The sequence below is a fragment of the Vidua chalybeata genome, chromosome 2 (genome assembly GCF_026979565.1).
Source record: "Vidua chalybeata isolate OUT-0048 chromosome 2, bVidCha1 merged haplotype, whole genome shotgun sequence".
NCBI classification, from domain to species: Eukaryota; Metazoa; Chordata; class Aves; order Passeriformes; family Viduidae; genus Vidua; species Vidua chalybeata.
Genome location: NC_071531.1, coordinates 85,805,202 through 85,822,995, shown reverse-complemented (window position 1 = coordinate 85,822,995; position 17,794 = coordinate 85,805,202). Strand labels below are relative to the sequence as shown.

General features: G+C 35.5%; 1 protein-coding gene across 1 annotated transcript in view; it reads right to left on the bottom strand.

The window, feature by feature from the left end:
- Positions 1 to 17,794, bottom strand: part of DYNC2H1 (dynein cytoplasmic 2 heavy chain 1) — a 146,901-nt gene extending 129,107 nt beyond the window's left edge. Inside the window, exons 1-20 of the mRNA XM_053968680.1 lie at positions 17,560 to 17,794; positions 15,034 to 15,204; positions 14,467 to 14,602; positions 14,032 to 14,150; positions 13,337 to 13,481; positions 12,371 to 12,603; positions 11,999 to 12,133; positions 11,792 to 11,905; positions 11,499 to 11,610; positions 11,222 to 11,346; positions 9,935 to 10,110; positions 8,409 to 8,604; positions 7,734 to 7,829; positions 7,082 to 7,234; positions 6,873 to 6,971; positions 4,552 to 4,691; positions 4,235 to 4,463; positions 3,650 to 3,777; positions 2,306 to 2,421; positions 913 to 1,040 (exon numbers count right to left, since the gene is read on the bottom strand). Of these exons, the coding sequence (XP_053824655.1) occupies positions 913 to 1,040; positions 2,306 to 2,421; positions 3,650 to 3,777; positions 4,235 to 4,463; positions 4,552 to 4,691; positions 6,873 to 6,971; positions 7,082 to 7,234; positions 7,734 to 7,829; positions 8,409 to 8,604; positions 9,935 to 10,110; positions 11,222 to 11,346; positions 11,499 to 11,610; positions 11,792 to 11,905; positions 11,999 to 12,133; positions 12,371 to 12,603; positions 13,337 to 13,481; positions 14,032 to 14,150; positions 14,467 to 14,602; positions 15,034 to 15,204; positions 17,560 to 17,760 (2,952 nt within the window). The 5' untranslated portion in view covers positions 17,761 to 17,794. The remainder of the gene's footprint in view (positions 1 to 912; positions 1,041 to 2,305; positions 2,422 to 3,649; positions 3,778 to 4,234; positions 4,464 to 4,551; positions 4,692 to 6,872; positions 6,972 to 7,081; positions 7,235 to 7,733; positions 7,830 to 8,408; positions 8,605 to 9,934; positions 10,111 to 11,221; positions 11,347 to 11,498; positions 11,611 to 11,791; positions 11,906 to 11,998; positions 12,134 to 12,370; positions 12,604 to 13,336; positions 13,482 to 14,031; positions 14,151 to 14,466; positions 14,603 to 15,033; positions 15,205 to 17,559) is intronic.

Sequence of the window (17,794 nt, the reverse complement as noted above, 5' to 3'; positions counted from 1 at the left end):
CACATGTACAAGTTGACTCCTAAGATAAAAACTGCACTTGACTGCTATCTTAGGGTTATGACAGCTAGTTTTACCAAAATGTGAGCTTAATCTAAGGAGTAGGAAGCAAAACAAATATTATGAGTCACAGAGACCAGAAAGATAATAAGAGGTAATATTACAATTTCATCATGTAAATCCATTCAGATCTTAAAAACTTAGAAAAATCTGTTGGTCACACAGAAAAATGCAATAGAAAGAAGACTTATCAGAAGGCAACAAGGATAATCAAAATTATGAGTGGGCTTATGTATAAGAAAAGATGAGACTAACTAACACTCTTCAATCTACAAAAGAGATCGCTGATACCAGACATAACAAAGTAGAATACAGTCATGTGCCATGAAAAGGAAGAATAGGAACTGTTTGGTCCATATCTCTTCCAATAGAAGACATAAATGGCAGGAAGTTAACAGGTGCCAGTTGAAAAAAAAAAAAAAAAAAAAAAAAAACACACACAAAAAAAAAACCCAAAAAAACGAGGGGTTCTCATGTAATGGGCAATTGATCTACACTTTACCAGAGTATATTTTGGATGTCAAACATGTATTTGCTCTCAAAAGACAAGGTAAGGCTGTGGAAAAGAAATCCACTGAGTGTTACTATATGCTCAGGAGCTACAAAAAACACAGCAACGTTCAGGTTGAAGGTTAGAAGCAAAAAGTATCAAATATGCTACCCTGACCCTATATTTTCCCCTAGGTAAATCACTCCACTGCTGGACATAAATTACTATGCTACATGGACTACTGCCCTGACCCTATGTGACCTGAGCATGATCTTTATTGGTTATTATGAAACATAAGTTTCCATACTAGAAAGTAATTACAGTTTTATAGCTGTTGTTCTGGATAGAATAAAATAGTATCTTACCCCTTCCTTTCGTTCATGTAAGCTTAAATATTTTAAATTGTCTTCTGCTATTTCCTCTACAGTCTGGGGCCTAATCACTAGTGTTTCCATGGCATCAGTGAGAAACGTAGAAACATCACAGAGGTGAACTACACAAAGATGGAAAACAAAATTATCGTGGAAAGAATATTTGTAGTTTTAAATATCCAAGTCAGACAAATGTACAAGGATACAACACTAGTCTTAAGTATGCAAAGTATTTGTTTAAAAATTGCAGACTCCAATCTTGTCTACTACCTGAACAAAAATTGCACATTTGTGTTTACAAGTAGCTTTTCCAAATTAATCCACTGCATTCAATGTATGATTTAGACCATAAGTATCAGAGTCCCTTCTGAATATTAAACAAAAATACATGAGGCATTTATTTATATAGTTTCAAAGGCTGTAAAGGTATTTGGGTTTTTTTGGTTTTTTTTTTTTTTTTTTTAGGTAAACAGATATAAATTGCTTTTGGGATCTTTGGGGTTATTTTCTGTTTATTTTGGTTTGAGTCTTTTAAAGAGGCTAAATAACTAAAGCCACCTTGCTTTACATATTGAAAATACTCACAAACAAATGCCTACATCAGCTATAATGTTGTATTTACCTACCAAGGTAAATCCCTTTTGATATTGAGAAAGGAGCTGTACAGCTCCAGGAAATCTTCCAGGAAAGATTCACCTTTCAGGCTATGAAATAATTCCCTTTCTTGTACAATCCCTATCATACATTTTCTGTGACAACCATTAGATTTAAAGCACAAAGCACTGTTATTCCTCAGCATCTACTTTGTCCTGCTGTTCCATATGTAGGCCAACCACCCAAAACATGGGAATGTATTGTATTCTTCAAGACAGTTTTATCAGTTTTGACAATCTAAGCAACAAGCAATTCCATGGAGTAAGTCCAGATTATTTTAGACTCTTTATGAAGTATTTCAATTTTTAAAAGAAAAATCTAAGAGCATTTCTATTACATTTTATAACACCTTCTGAAACACCTAGGAGATTTTCCTCCCTCAAACATTAAATAACTTTTCGTCTCAGAAGCAACAAAATTTTCCTTCAGATAAAAGAAACAAGCAAAACAATGTTCATATGTATTCTTTTACACCTGTAACAGAGGTGGCCCAAACAAGAGAACAGGAAAGATACACAATGGACATCAAAGGGTTCTAGGCTACGTCTGTAGTGAAAAAGTAATATTGAGGAATACACAGCTGTAACGGATTACTTTCTCTGCATTGTGATTTCTGCAGTTCACTGTGCCTGAAAGTAAAATATTTCTTTAAAGAGTATTTACATTAATAGAAATGTGCCCAAGTACAGCAGAAACAAACAAAACTAAAATACTGTTTATTGAAGTTATTTACCTTGAATAGATTTTCTCAAAGAAACAACTAGAGCGTCATACAACTTCTGGATGAAATCATCGATCACAGTTTTCACAGGGTTGCAATTAACCGTTAAACAATCTATTCTGATCGTGCTTCAGAAAAAAAGAGATTAAAAGACAACAAATACTCAGTAGCATACTTACATGTATGATCTTATATCTCTACACCTATACACATCTATAGTTTACCCTTTGTAGTTTAATGAAAATTTTCCCTTATAATTCTACAAATGAAAGTCATAGCTTAATGGGAAAATTACTCATAGTGTTGAAATATTTACAATTATGCATATATACTTTCAATTTTATGGGGACTTAAGTCTAATGCTCTGCTTCTCCAAATAATTAGAAAATGCCTTGATTTTATATAACCAGTGCCATAAAATTCTGAAAGGCTATTATCATACTCAAAAGAAAAATACTTTCATTATTTGTATGTTCATGCCTTTAATTCTCTATTTTTCATGAGAGTTTACTAACTCAGCCTTCAGTAGTAATAAGAACAGAAGAATAGCCATAGAGAGTCATTCCAAGGCCCCGTATCTAATACATTAGTGACCATAAGTAGATACCTAAAGAACACTAAGAAAAAGGTCTACCTTGCTTGATATCTTCCTGACTATCCTCCCTCAACACTAATATTTTCAGCTCATGGATTTCTTAGCAACATGTTGCTTCTAGCTATAAGACACATCAGCCAGCTTCTCTTCTATTCACCTCAGTTTGTCCATGAACTCATGGAAATCTTTACTATTCAGAATATCACTAGCCAGAAAGTTCTGCTTCCCCAGCATGAAATGTCACATCTTCTTCCTTGTTCTAAACATGATTCCTAACAGTTTTACTTTAGAACTCTAACCATACAGTACAATAGGTTCATGAGAATATATGTAAGAATAAAAGCCTACCCTACCATATTTTAAATTATAAGAGGTAATCAAATGTTTCATTACAGGAATTACTTCATGACAAATATTTGCTGTGTCTGTTCCTAACTCCCATATATATTTCACATGTACAGGACTTGGCTAAAAGATTTGGTAAAATATTATGTTTTGTAATATATCAGAATTAGCCCTGAATTCTGAGGAAGTTTCCCATTATATCAAGAGGAAGCAATTAGTTTTCAGAGAAGGTGACACAAATAAAAGAGACTATCTAAAAATAAAAATGAAAAATCACAATCTGTACATTTAAAAACTACATCCACATTTCAAAAACACTTGAAATTCTATCTAGATCTTCATCTCTATTTTACTATTACCTTTAAAATATCTGATAGAATATGTTATTCAAACAAAAGAATACAGTTACATTATACCTTGGAAGACGTTCCGCTTCTTTCCCTCTCACTTTTAATGCCTTGAAGTTTTTTTCCCAGTCCTGTTTGCTAGAAAGATGTGTCTTCACCAAAGGTTCCATATCTACTTGGCCGATTACGACCCATTCCTTTCCAACATTATTTTTTATTCCATGGAAAAGAAATATTTTCCAGATTAAAAAACTGTTTCTCAATAACATTAAAATACTCCAATAAATTTTTCAAGTTACATTCTCTTTAACCTTTGTGCTTCTTCAATTATCTGTAGATTTTCTTAGTACAAAAATCAGGAGGTAAACAATGGTTTGATATGTTCACACATTTAAGGATATTCAAAACAGAAAGACTGAAAAGTCAGCTTTTATACAGAGTATTCAAAAAGAGCTATACATATACTTCAAGTCAGGCATGCGCTAAGGTGGTTGGCTTAACATGGATGGACTTGCTAAGCTTTTGCTTATATGCCTTGAAGAAAAGAACAACAATGCACAAACATAATTGCTCAGCTACTTCTAGAATGTCCAAAGCATAAAATGACACAATCTAAGTGAAAAAAGGTATGAGTCAGTCCACTACTGAAAATACCTTGAATTGATTAGAAACATCTGTCAGCCTTCTGAACAAATCCTCTGCTTTACTGAAAGCGGTCAGAAATCCATTTGCATTTCTTTCGGTCATAACAGTGAATATAGACTCTTCTTCTGCCTCACTTACTCCCCTAAACTGATTTGGAATAGAGATGAATCTCTTCATTTCTCTATAATATCTACCTCGTACTTCTTCAAAAGGAGGTCTGAATTGCAAGCGACCTTGCCTAAAAGGTGAAACAAATAGAAAAACTAGTATTTTAATGTCATATGCACCTGAATCTTTTCTTCTAAGGCAAAAAACCAAAATCTTACTTGAATGTTAGATCAATAATTATCTCTGGTAAATTCTCATTGAGTGCTTCTAAGCCCATTTGATACTGATGCTCCAGGGCTTTATAAAGTTGATGATTCCAATGTCGTCTCCAAGCTTTCATATCACTCGATTTGAAACCCTAAAATTTAACAATGTTTATTTTTATTTTATTCCTCCATAATTATAAGATGAAACTGCACACAGCATGAAATCCAGGATCTTATACCAGGATCTTAGTAAAATTCAGTAATCACACAGCTGGCACAGACTGGGTCATGGCACCAATCTGGTCACAGTTTAAGGACCATCTGGACAACATACTTAAGTCACTTTTGTTTAGTTTTAGATAGTCCTGTGAGGAGCAGGGAGTTGGACTTGATGGTCCTTGTGGACCCCTTCTAACTCAATATATGAATTTTTGATTTTGTGACCAGTTATTGCATTTATTGCATTTATTTCAAATTAATATAGGAATTTATAAAAATATCCAAATCAAACAGTCTCTGTGGCAAATCAACATAGGAACTTCACTGGAGTGTGGCAAATCAACATAGGAACTTCACTGGAGGTCCATCACCCATTGGTTTACCAGAACGTTCTTCAGGGTTATTCTAAAATGCACAGGACTCTGCTAGAAATAACATAAAGAGCTGGCTGAATAAGACAATTAAACCTGTATCACATCTTCTATTTTCTTACAATATGTAAGCTATGTTTTAAATAGTATTTATAATAATTCTTGTGTTTCCACAAAACAATGTTAACTAATATATTAATGGAAAATTAATGGAATTTTTAATTCAGTTTTTCATTGTAATCTGCTACACTGCACCATAAGAACATGGAAAGCCTTATCATACAGTCAAGTTATGTAAATCACAAAGTATTCTGAGCTGGAAGGGACCTACAGGGATCATCAAGTCCAACTCTTAAGTGAATTATCCACACGGGCATCAAACCCATTACCTTGGCATTATTAGCACCCTGACCAACTGAGCTAAATGGTCATTTGCAAGTCATGGAGAGATTTGCACAAAGACAACTTAAGCTAGAAAAAAAGCTAGAAACTCTTTCCAGGTTAAAAGGTTCTTTTGTTTAATTGGAGATTTTCTGGCAGGGCTTTGGAGGCAGTCGAGGGTTGCTGCAGGAAGCTATACAGTTAAGGTCTGTCCTACAATTCAAAGCTGCCTATAGGAGCTCTTCCAACAGAAAGATTCTAGAGATTAAGAAAACCTGAAATTGTCTTAATTAAGCCTTAAGACAATTATAACAGGGTTTTTAAAGAATTATGTAATATTTTGATTACAACAGCAGTAAGTACACCATCTTATAACTTTTGGAATGTGCAAAAAAATATACATTCGGTTAAGTTTTATCACTTCTACTGAAAGATTTTTGAAGAGTGACTGAAAACAGTTTAGGTAATTTTCCATCTAAAAACATTTCATAATATCAAAATAAATTTCAAACAGATCCTAAAGGAAATCTAGATTATTTTCATAAAATATACTGTCTTAAAGATAAAAATCTGCAAATTAAACGTGAAAATAAACCAAGCCAGATTATTTTTTATATTATCTTGAGAGAATGAAAACAAAATTAGAAGTAGAATACTGGAAAGACACTGCATTTATTTGACTGGCAAACACCAAAAAAAATGTAACTTGCATTTGCACTATAAAGGATAAGAACATCATACCCATTTAAGAATATTGTCCTTTGATTGCTGAAGGCTATAGCACAAACTAAACTGGCTTGAATAATAACTCAAAATAGCTTACTTTGACAATATGATATTTTTAATCAAAATCTTTATCATCTTATTTAATTATATTAACGGTCATTTCCAACCTTAATGTCTCTATGATTCTACTCTAAAAGTTGTCAGTTGATAAGTGAACAAACAAAAATATGTTTTTCTCATTATTTCAGGCAGAAATGCATTTTAATTCCAAATTTTATACATTTGTTTTATTCTGAGTTTATACTCATTATCTGTACCAATTTCTTCACTTTACCTTGCATTAATGGCTCAGACACAACTGATCTACATTACCCAAGGTATTCCCATTTCTTCATCTAACACCTGTCATTGACCAAAAGTTCTTCTCCCATTGCTAGTATGACATAAAAAAATTATCTCCATCCACCTCATATGTGATTTTATCTCACATCTGGCATTAACTAGGACACAGATGTTTTCCTAAGACAACTAGTAACTCCTTAATCAGAATTAATTCAATCACACTATGTTTGAGTCTTAAATCTTGATTACTGTAGAAAAGTCTTATTTTCACAGTTTGCAGTAGGAAAATCAAACCTGTGACTCGAGGCTGGCAAAACCAGTTCTGAGCTCCTGAAGCCCCTCTTTCCAACGCTGCTGCTGCCGCAGTAGATCAATATTCATAAGCGATATGACCTGTTAAAAAAATGTTAAGGAATAATAAACATACTCATCATCATGTAAATTAAAGAAAGGTTAAGGTATGCTATAACAGACATGACTTCAATTTCATCTGGAAAATATACCTTTTGAATGAAGTTTGTGTGCCACTTTCTAAGTTTTCTATTTTCAGTGGAAATCCGTTCAGCAGCACCTTGGAGTTTTTGGATGTAAGCCTCCAGTTCTTTGGGATTATCCCATGTTATTTGAGCTTTTCCTCCAGGACCTGATTTTGAATGCTTTAAAAACACATAAACTTTGTAACATTTAATGACAAAAACAGTCTACCAACCAACATACAGAAGTGATAATATAAGAAATATGGTTTTATTCCTAGCAAAAAAAATGGAGCATCTCCCTTTTCCTAGCTGCACTAGAGACAAAATAATCTGGTGAATCAAAGACATGTAGGGGCATAGCATTATAGCTACATCAGTGCACTGGAGGATTAATGACAGACTCCTAATAGAGTTTGAAATAGAGCAACTGATGTTGAGACTGCTGCTCCACAAACATAAGCAGACATCTGAAGATAAGAGGTCACCTTAAATGCCTTTCTTGGTCTTTGTTCTGCACAGATCAAAATCAAAAATGTGGCATTAATAATTGCTAATCAACTCACCTGTTTATCAAGAAACAAATTTTTAAATTACAATGCAATAAATGTAGAAAAAGCAGCACAGAATATGCACAGATACCACTGAAATTAAAAAGACAAAGAGAGGGGAAGTCTTTCACCTTAATTATCTGTTCAAATGCTAGAGCAGATTGTAACATCATTGGCTTTTGGCTCCAAATCATTTGTTGATCAATAGAATTATAGAAATGTGCCACCTGTAATAAAAAAGGAGAGCTTAAATTTAAAAGAAAAAATAAAGTCTCATGTCAACTTTGCCCTAGCTGTAGGGGTATCCCAGATATCAATGACACCTCATGGGAAATTGAACTGAAATATAAGCCAAACATAAACATATGTGGCATTGAGTGCAACCAAAAAATAGACCACCCACCCCCAAAAACCCCACATATACTTCCACTAAAATATTTGCTAATATATTTTCAGTTGAAAACTAGCAATGGTGAGGATAAGTTGCTACATTTTATGAGAATTCCCTTTAGTCATAATTAGAAAAAACTGAAACTAAAACCAGGTAATCAACTAATTACTTGTCGTATTTTTGTATATTCATACAGTAACTTCATATGGCTTTAATACTATATTTCAAAAGAAGACACATTCTGAAATTGTAAAGCATATATTTTATGGACTTCACTAATTTGTTCAAGAAAGAAGTCACTTTCATACAGACAAGCACAGTGAAAAGCTTAACCACACAGACAGAAAAGACAGCACTGTAGAAAAGTTCAAGCAGGGAAGTCAGAACAGGAAGTTATTATGGCATAATCTTATACCTGCTTGAGGATGACCGCCTGCTTGCAGAATTTTTGTGCAGTGTTTGCAAGATGCTGTATTTTAGCTGGTATAGCAAACCCAAGTGCTGATAGCTGACGTACTTCTCTTAGCAGAGTCACCAAACGATCTGAGTAAAGTATGTTTAATGTTCCAGAAATGGGATCCAACTCCATCACAGGGCTATTAGCTTGGATACTGAACCAAAATCAATTATAATACTGAATATAATTTGATATTTATTCTTTCTTAGGTGCATTTTACCATAATATAACACACTATTCTAAACAGCTTGATGTCATTCTATTTTGTTTTTCTATGCATATTAACATTTTAATTTACTCAGAAATTATTCCAGTAACCTTTCCTTTAATTCAAAGGCAATGCCTATCATTTTTGTTTACAAAGTTTTTCAGGTTTGTGGCAATAGTTAACATGTAACTCACAGCTAGACAGTATTCTAGATTACACTGTATCCGTAGCAGTCTCTCAAGCAGGAGACTTACCAGCCTCAGTCTCCAGCACTGCAAAGCAGGGAGAAAATAATGAGCGAACCAATTCTAAGAACCAGAACTTGCATCAATGGAGCATTTTGGTATATTCAGCCAGATGCTAATAAGAGCATCAGCCTATTTTCAGACTTGATTCTTTTTTCTACTTTAGTAATGCTTCTACCACCATCCTTTCACAAACACTTCAGCCTTACTCATTTTTTTCTTCTATCATTTCTTTTCTAGTTCCCATATCCATTGCATTCCCCTATGTAGGGAGCTACTTCTTTTCTTGTTCTTTTAATTAACCACTTCACGTCTTCTAAAAGCTCACAACAACAAAATTTTATAGTACTAATAAATTAGATGGCTGCTATATATTTGAGTATTTTGATTAAAATAAAAGTTTTCATTAAAGTATAAACTCCTATATCCTCTGTAACTGTGGACAAATTCTTTTCAGAGGAATTTTGCAAACTCAGAGCTGAAGACAAATGCTATGTGGCCAATCAACTAAAATTGTTAAAATATCTTTTAGTATCCCATACAGAAATTTTATTATATTGGGGGAAAAACTCATGAAGTTTAAATTGATATGCTTACCCTTCTATCATCTGCCTTATGTAGACTGCAGAATTTCTTGTGAATAGCAATTAATTTGTTACTCTACATGTGTTATCTGTACATCACAGCTATACTCTCATCTAGTCTCTCTACATTATCACTATAAGGATTACAACGGGTAACAAGTAAATCAAGCATGTCTTTCATTCCAGGTGCTAACAGAAACTTCAAGATTATTATTAATCTGCAATATTAGCTGTTAATTAGTAATTAAAAATATTGTCCTGTATACTCCACCTTACCAAGCAAGACTGGCAGGATGATGAAAGTATAATAAATTGCTCTATTTTGTCTCTCCCTTCATTCTCAATCCTATAATTTTTTTTTAATTTCCTTTGTCAAGTTCTAATGAATTACACCACACTACAGATTTCATTATTTAATAAACATTATTTAAACAAGAGTCTATTTACCAAAGTCCTGACTTGGGATTTGATAATTCTGACTGGATATTCCTAGACCAATCATCAAATTGTTCTTGCTCATATACTTTCAACTGTTCCAGAAAACAGTTTGCACTTTGAAGAAAAGTTTGAAATCCGGGTAAGTCAGACAGAAGAGCCTCTGCCAGCTTGATAGAATCATCCACCTTAAACACAATAACAAAGAAAAGAAGGTTAACTTCCCAGTATTCAATCAGAAAAGAAAAATCACCACAATAAAAATCAGTATTACAAAACATCAAAGTGGGATTCAAAAGCTGATTAGGAAAAAAAAAGTGAATTCTAAACTGTGTCCCAGATGTCTGAATTCTCTTTACAGTAAAATGGGTTTGAATAAGCTGTTCACTGACAACACTGGCAATGGCATCCACCCCTATTAAGATACCCCAGGATATCCTATTTGGTCTATAATTAAGTCTCTGAAAAAGTACAGATCTCCCATGAGTCTTCTGTTGCATCTATAAGGTCCATGACAATACTTCAAAGGTATTTGAAATGGAATTTCACATCTACAGGTGGACAAATTAAAATCCTAGTCAATACAATCAGTGGAGATCTGAGAGAAATTAAAAAATTCATCACAGCCTAAAGCAGACATAAAACTGACATACATCAGCTGAACCAGGCTAATAGTTATTCTGGGGTAAGTATCTTCTATTCCTTCTATTCTTATTCAAATCTATAGCTATTGTAGAGGGCACTTATGTTCCCAAAAAGCATTTTGGCTTTCACTGGCAAATGTTGTCCAAAAAATGCTTAAAGTTTTCTACTAAAGTGTAAATACAAACTTAAAAAAACAAGATAAATTAAAACAGAATTGCTGTACATTTACAGTAAATTCCCTGGCAGGCACAAGCTCAAAATGTACTACTCTTTGATTTCAAGAAGACACTACAAAGATTAGTAATAACAAGTGAGGATTAGGATTTCAGAATCTGGGTATCTGTGAATCCTAAATACAGTTTTAAAATGCAAACTGGAGGGTAAAATTTAACAAAAACACCTACTGTATGAATTTTGGTGTTTTTTTGGGTTTTTTTTTTTTTTTTGAGGTAGTTCAGTTTACTACAAGAACACTAAATTCTAGGTCTGCTAATAAAATTCAACTTAGCAAGCAGCACCACTGATTAGGAGCCTTGATTATATAACTCTAGAGAGGTCCACAATTTTTGTGTGTGGAATAACCCACAGAAATGTCAAATACCATGTTTTACATTCTATGAAAAATCATGTGTAAACAGTAACAGAATCTGTTACCTTCAGTTTCAGCTGCTGTACCCATACAATATTATTGACAACTTCAGAAAGGTTCTTGCCTGAGAGCGGTCCAGAAACATCACCAGGAACACCATGGCATCGAGTTCCAAAGTCTGTCTCATAGTCTAACATATGCAAAAGACTCATTAGACCATAAATCTAATAGAACAACCTTAGATCACTATTGCAGTTATAAAAATATAGTAGGAAAACTGGCATAATTCTAGAAGTACATAAAGACCCTAGCATTCACAAAAAAACTAATGCAATTAAATACCTTTGACATAATCTTGAAGTGCTGCCAGCAATGTTTCCCTCTCAAAAAGCAATTCTTTGCTTATATTTGGGTGCTTTATCAGTTCCTTATGCTTCTGAAATATTTGAAGAAGCTGGAATATGAAGATTTTAACAAGTTATCACTTTCTTATGAAAAAAATTAAACATAGGCTGATACTACCCAGTAGTGCTGTCATTAGCTCTAGGAACTTACTCCTATCCCCTAAACTGACTGCTTAGGAATTAAATATCTTCATCTTCAGGAATGTTTTCAGAATACAGAATTACCCATACCTGCTGTGGACTGTCCTGAATTTCTGAAATAAATTTCTTCAATTGGCTTGCTATTTTTTGTTCCACTGGGGCAATAATTCTTTCATACTGAGAGACTGCTGCTTTCCATAATGGCTAGAGATAATGAGTTCATGTGTTAGTTTAAGGCTATATACATTGCAGAAAGATACAGAAAGAATGTGAATAAATTAAAAATAAGCATTATACCTCTGTGTAAGGATTACAGTATACAGGATTCAGGCCAGCAAAGGGTTCAAACACATGGGAAAGATGTAAAGAATTTTTTTCTCCAGCTGGCAAAAAGAACATAAGTTTTTCATGAAGTGTTCTAACAGTTAGCACCTATGAGGGAAAGAAAGTATTTGATATAACAAATGTATTTTTACATAGAATTTATATTTACAAGTACACATCTCTCTCCTTTTTATAAGAAACTTTTGAAAGACTCAGACAAACAGATTATAGAATACTATCTGACTCTGAAAAGACTATGGAAGTATTTTAATTCCCTTTTTTAACTTGAAACAATGCTGTTTAATTCTGTCTAATGAAACTAATGTGTATCACTCAAACCTCTACCTCATCAAGACGTTGGCCAAGTTTGGCTATCAGTTCAGGGGAATATTTCTCATTTTTCCATGGATGTAGAGTGTAACGTTGCCATAGTTGTCCGGTTAGGTATTCACAAGCTGACACCCACTGTTCACAAACCAAGATGCCAGACTGTATATTTTCTTTAACACTGTGGAAAGTATCCTCCCACAAATTCAAAGCTGCTAATTTTCTCTGAACAAATCTACCTAGTGAGCCACCTAGAAAACAAAAAGTGTAAAAAAACGAGATGTTTAAAATAATTCCTTTAAAGCTACATCACATTTCAATCACATTTAAAAAAAACAGTGTAGTGTCTTGATTTCAAACCACATAAATGCAGCAATAATTGATTATTTTGTTTCAAGATTCAATAAATTTCTCTAATATCTCCAAGGTAAACAGAAGTTGGTCCAACATGTGAAGCTGATGGATTTGGATTCTGGATTCCACACACAAGCACCTGTCTTTATCAGCAGCAAAAGCTGTATCTGACTGCTCTCCACAACTCTTCCTTTCACATACACATACACATCTGGCAGGAGCACACAACCTCACTGTCCTATGCCTGTCCCCAAACACGGGGCTGCTGTCAAGAGAATGAGAGAAGAGCCTGTCTGCACATCCCGCTCTCACCTCCACACAGACTGAACTGACCTTTAATGGGAGTTTCTCCCTGAGGGAAAGACAGGGAGTCAAACAGAAGCATCACAAATACAACCCACAGGCTAAAAGGTACCCAACTCCATCTTCTAACTATCACCTTCCCAAACATGTATGAAGGCATCTACCAGAATTGGCTGAATTGCCACATACTAGAAGGCAAATAATATTCATGGATCATAATTACAAGAAGCAAGCACCTTCATGCTGTGGGCTGTTATTGGTCTCTGCTCAAGGAATCATTTTACTTCTCTCGACTGTTCATTTAATAAAGACTGCATAAAGGTTTACCTATCACATCCAAGAGATTATGCATGCGAGACTGTGGATAAGGATCATGTTCTGTTTGTCTCCACACACTATCAACAGTGTCCTTGGTAGCCTCCACCAAATCCACAACTTCAAATAATGAGAGAGTATCCAAGCTGCAATAATCCTAGGGAAAAAAAAAATCCTTAATATGTTTAATTTGCAAATAGTATTGTCACAACATTTACACTTTCCTGAATCTGGCAAGTGGTGTAGTGTCCTAAGGTCTACTGCATAACAGAATATGTCAGAATCCTCTCAAAAAACCAAGCATTTGTGTAAGTTTATTCATGTGAAGTATTCATTGCTATCTGAAGCAGTGTTCAAGAAAGTGCTCTGTGGGTACCAAAAGTGTTGTAGACCAGCATTAATAGTGTCCTTTTCATCTCGTGAGTCAGTTTACACACTGTAGTATACAGTTGTATTTCCACAGCAGCTCCTAGTATTCAATGACCAAATCCACTCCCAATTAAATGTTGGCATTCCCATCCACCACTGTCACTACAAACTACATGAATATAATTTAAAATAGAACTTTGCCTAAGAAAAAATAACTAAATAGTTATAGATTAATTTATTATATATAAGAGTGTACATGTACTGACATATATTTCATAGCAAGAGTGGTTTTTACTAAGTCTAGAAGTGTATCACTGATTACACAAAATAAAACATACTTTTGCAATGTCCTCAAACAGGTCTCTAAAATATGAAGCTCTCTCTTTACTACACCCTTTATTTCCATGATGAGCACATTCTCTCCAGAACTGAAATTCATCTGTTGGTGTAAGTATAGCTGCAAATAAAAAAGAAAATATTTATATATGATATAAATGAATGTTTATAAAATATGTTCAGTCAGAATATACTTTCTAAAGCAAATGTTTACATATGCTTATGTAAATATCCTTTAAATTCTGATCCTGACTAGATGCAGTACAAAAGTCAAATCTGCTCTTCTGGCATGACCATAAGTAATTCCAGTCTACTAACAACAACCAGTTTTATTTCACACTGTTCAATCACTGGGAAACCTAAACTCTCAATTTGTAAATAAATTATTTACTCCGACTTCAAAAATTAACTATAAAAGACATAATTGCAAAACAAACCTCGCACATCATCTTCACTGAATTTTGTTCCTGTGTAACTGGGATCTGATCTTCTGAGAGCAGTACTCAAGCCAGCTTCAAGCTCACTTAGAAGTTTCTGGAGCTTGGGATCAAATGTTTTACTCCACTTCTCATCCTGTAATGAGAATTTTAAAAATTATGACTCACATAGAGCAATTAGTATTTTCTCCCCATTCATCTTTAACAAAATACAAAATTCAGATTAAGTACCAGCCACATGGTGGGACAATGTAGCATTTTTTTCCCTAAAGCCAAGGAAGAACACCTCATTCTTTTGAATTAACAATTCAGAATAATACTATAAAAAACATTTTTATCACAAAATCAAAAGTCAATTTCCAGGTTTATAAAGGCACCCTGAAAGTGTGTGAGCCGTTTTTCCACTTTAACCACCAATGGCCAGTGTATTCCACACTATCACCCATTGCTTAATATCCTCAAACATTTTGGTTTCGTAACATATTTAGCTCAAAATTAGGTAACATCCTATTGAATTCCAACGTCTCAATATAAATATACAGAACATTAAACTAGTATATTGCTCACCTTTAATAAAACTGGTGCAAAAACTTGTCGTACAGCTTGATAAAGGGTGTTGATTGGTGAATCTAGCATAGATGACACAAGAATATTACTGTGAAGATTTTCTTCAGTAATTACATCAGGTCTCAGCTTAAAGAACACCAACACATTATTCTTTGAATCAGTAGCTTCAATCTGTAATAATGAAGAAAACAGGATTTGTTTAGAAAGCTGTTACTGACTGCTAATCTACATACACCATTTACACAAACAATTTGCATCAAGAAAAAAATGTAAAATACTATATTACTCCCTCTGACAAAATCCTGATAGTATTTGATTTGCACAGAATATTAAATTTTTTATTATATTCATTTCTTAGTCCATAGGAACCTGACTTCCAACATCAAATACATAAAGCCTTCTACAGCATATAATGTCTGTAAATATCATAATTTCTTACTATATTTTGAAAACTACACTTACCACTTTCTCTGGACAAAACAGAAACTCTGTCTTGTGCCTAGAGAAACTAAGCATGAAGCCAATTTTTAAAATTGTATTTTTAGTCTACAAACCTTTGGGAATATTTTTCTTTATGTTCTAAATATTCTGTATGGTTTTCTTGAGTTTGTAAATACATCATTCATAGATTTCTCAAAAACACAGACAGGCATGCTCCTTCATCAGTAAAATCATAAATTGCAGCATGACTAATATTCCATCCACAGCCCAACTTATGGGTAGTTTCAAAAATTGCCATAAAGTAATTACTGAAATTATTTGTGGCTGAGAAGGATTCATAGAACATGCAAATGTATTAAACATTTGATAAATTAATACCAAAAAGATATGCTAAGTGAAATCCCAGATTCTGCACAATTGCAAACATTTGTGTACTGCTTTTCTGTTAAAAGAAACAAAGGGTAGTAAGAATAGCTGTCAGTTTTATTGGACAGTATCAGTTTTACTTTCTTATCAAGTCTTTAGCCCAACTCCTACAGACATAGCTTCATTGAGACAGCATACAGTGTATAGCACCAATATACATCTGATCTTCCACAGCTGCTGAAAGCTGCTTCATATTTTAGGCAGTGGCTCAGCAGCACCCCCAAAAACTGGTACACATATGTGTTCATTCTTGCCTGAATACAGCAGGCACTAGACTTCACAGAGGATTAACCAAGGAGTTATGCAAGTTATGGGTCCACACTTGACATGTTGAGGACTCCTCACATGCTTCTTCCATGTGTGAAGCCACTGACGAAACAGACACCAAGTCCCTGGTCTCACTGCAGAATGACAGGTCCCATTGTCAAGACCCACACCTTGCCTGTACTCTGTGTGGCTGGCACCACACCATGCCCTCCCTACCTAGTGACACTGAGTGCACATCACACCCCATGGTAGCAATCTAAAGAGTCGCTTGCTGAACACAAGACACGAGGCAGGACATTTCACACAATGAACCTTGGATTTCCTCACAGCTGGACACATCCGTTTGAAAAATGCACGCTTTGAACAAACACCCACCTTGGATTTGTCAAATATCAGCCAATGTGCTGCACACTGGGTCCCTTCCCTGCACGGAACAGACATTGCCTATGCAATCCTTTCGGACACCTGCATGCAGCCATGCCCAGGAAGAAATCATACATCCAACTCCATGCCCCAGGCCACACTGTCTCACATAGAGACAATACACAGCACATCAAAACTGCACCAACATGGGCACAATCCGCTAACAAATGTATTGTCAGCTGACCATAGGGTCTTTGTGGACTCTGGGGACAGTGTTCTTGTTTCAGCAAGGATAGAGTTATTTTTCTTACAGCCCTGTATTTTGGGTTTAGTATGAGAATAATGTTAATATCACACTGATACATTGGTTGTTGCTGAGCAGTAATTACCCGAAGCCAAGGACTTTTTAGTGCTTCATGCTCTGTCAGTGAGGAGGGCACAAGAAGCTGGGAGGTAGAATGGCCAGGCCAGCTGACCCGGTCTGGCCAGAGGGATATTCCATAGCACAGAGCATCCTGCTCAGTGTATGAACTGGGGGAAGTTGGTCGGAAGGCACCGATCGCTGCTGGGGGACGGGTTGGTCATCAGTCAGTGGGTGGTGAATAACTGCACTGTGCATCTCTTGTCTCTCTTGGGTTTTATTCCCCTCTTTCACCCCTTTTCATTACAGTTATTAACATTATTATTAGTGTGTTAGTAGTTAGCTATTATTATATTTTATTTCGTTTCCGTTATTAAACTGTTCTCAAACATATCTCAACCCACGGCGTTCTTTTCTTTCTGATTCTTCTCCCCGCGGGGGGTGGGGGGACAGTACTTATCTACTGTCTGGGGTTAAACCACGGCAGCCGCCAGTAGCTTGCAGCAGACGCAGATCTGCACAGATACTCGCAGGAGGGAGATGTCTCCCAAATCTGACACCAGTTTTTACGGCCGCCAAGCCTGGGCTGACACCGGGCTCTGCATCCCCGCTCGCACGCCAGGACGCGGCGGACACGCGGGACCCGCAGGCGCCGGACACTACGGTACCTTGTTGGAGGCGCTGAGCTGCGCGCCCGAGTGCTGCACCACGAGCAGGAACTCATTGCCGTCGTCGAGGAAGCGGCTCAGCTCCGGACGGGAATGCAGCCCCGCGGCCAGGGCAGCGGCACCGCCCGCCGGGTCCAGCCCGAAGTAGTTAGCAGCTGTGGCTGAAATAAAGCGCTTCCTCCTGTCTCCCTCCCCGGCCATGGTGGCGGCACGCACCCCGCCAGGCAGGATCAAG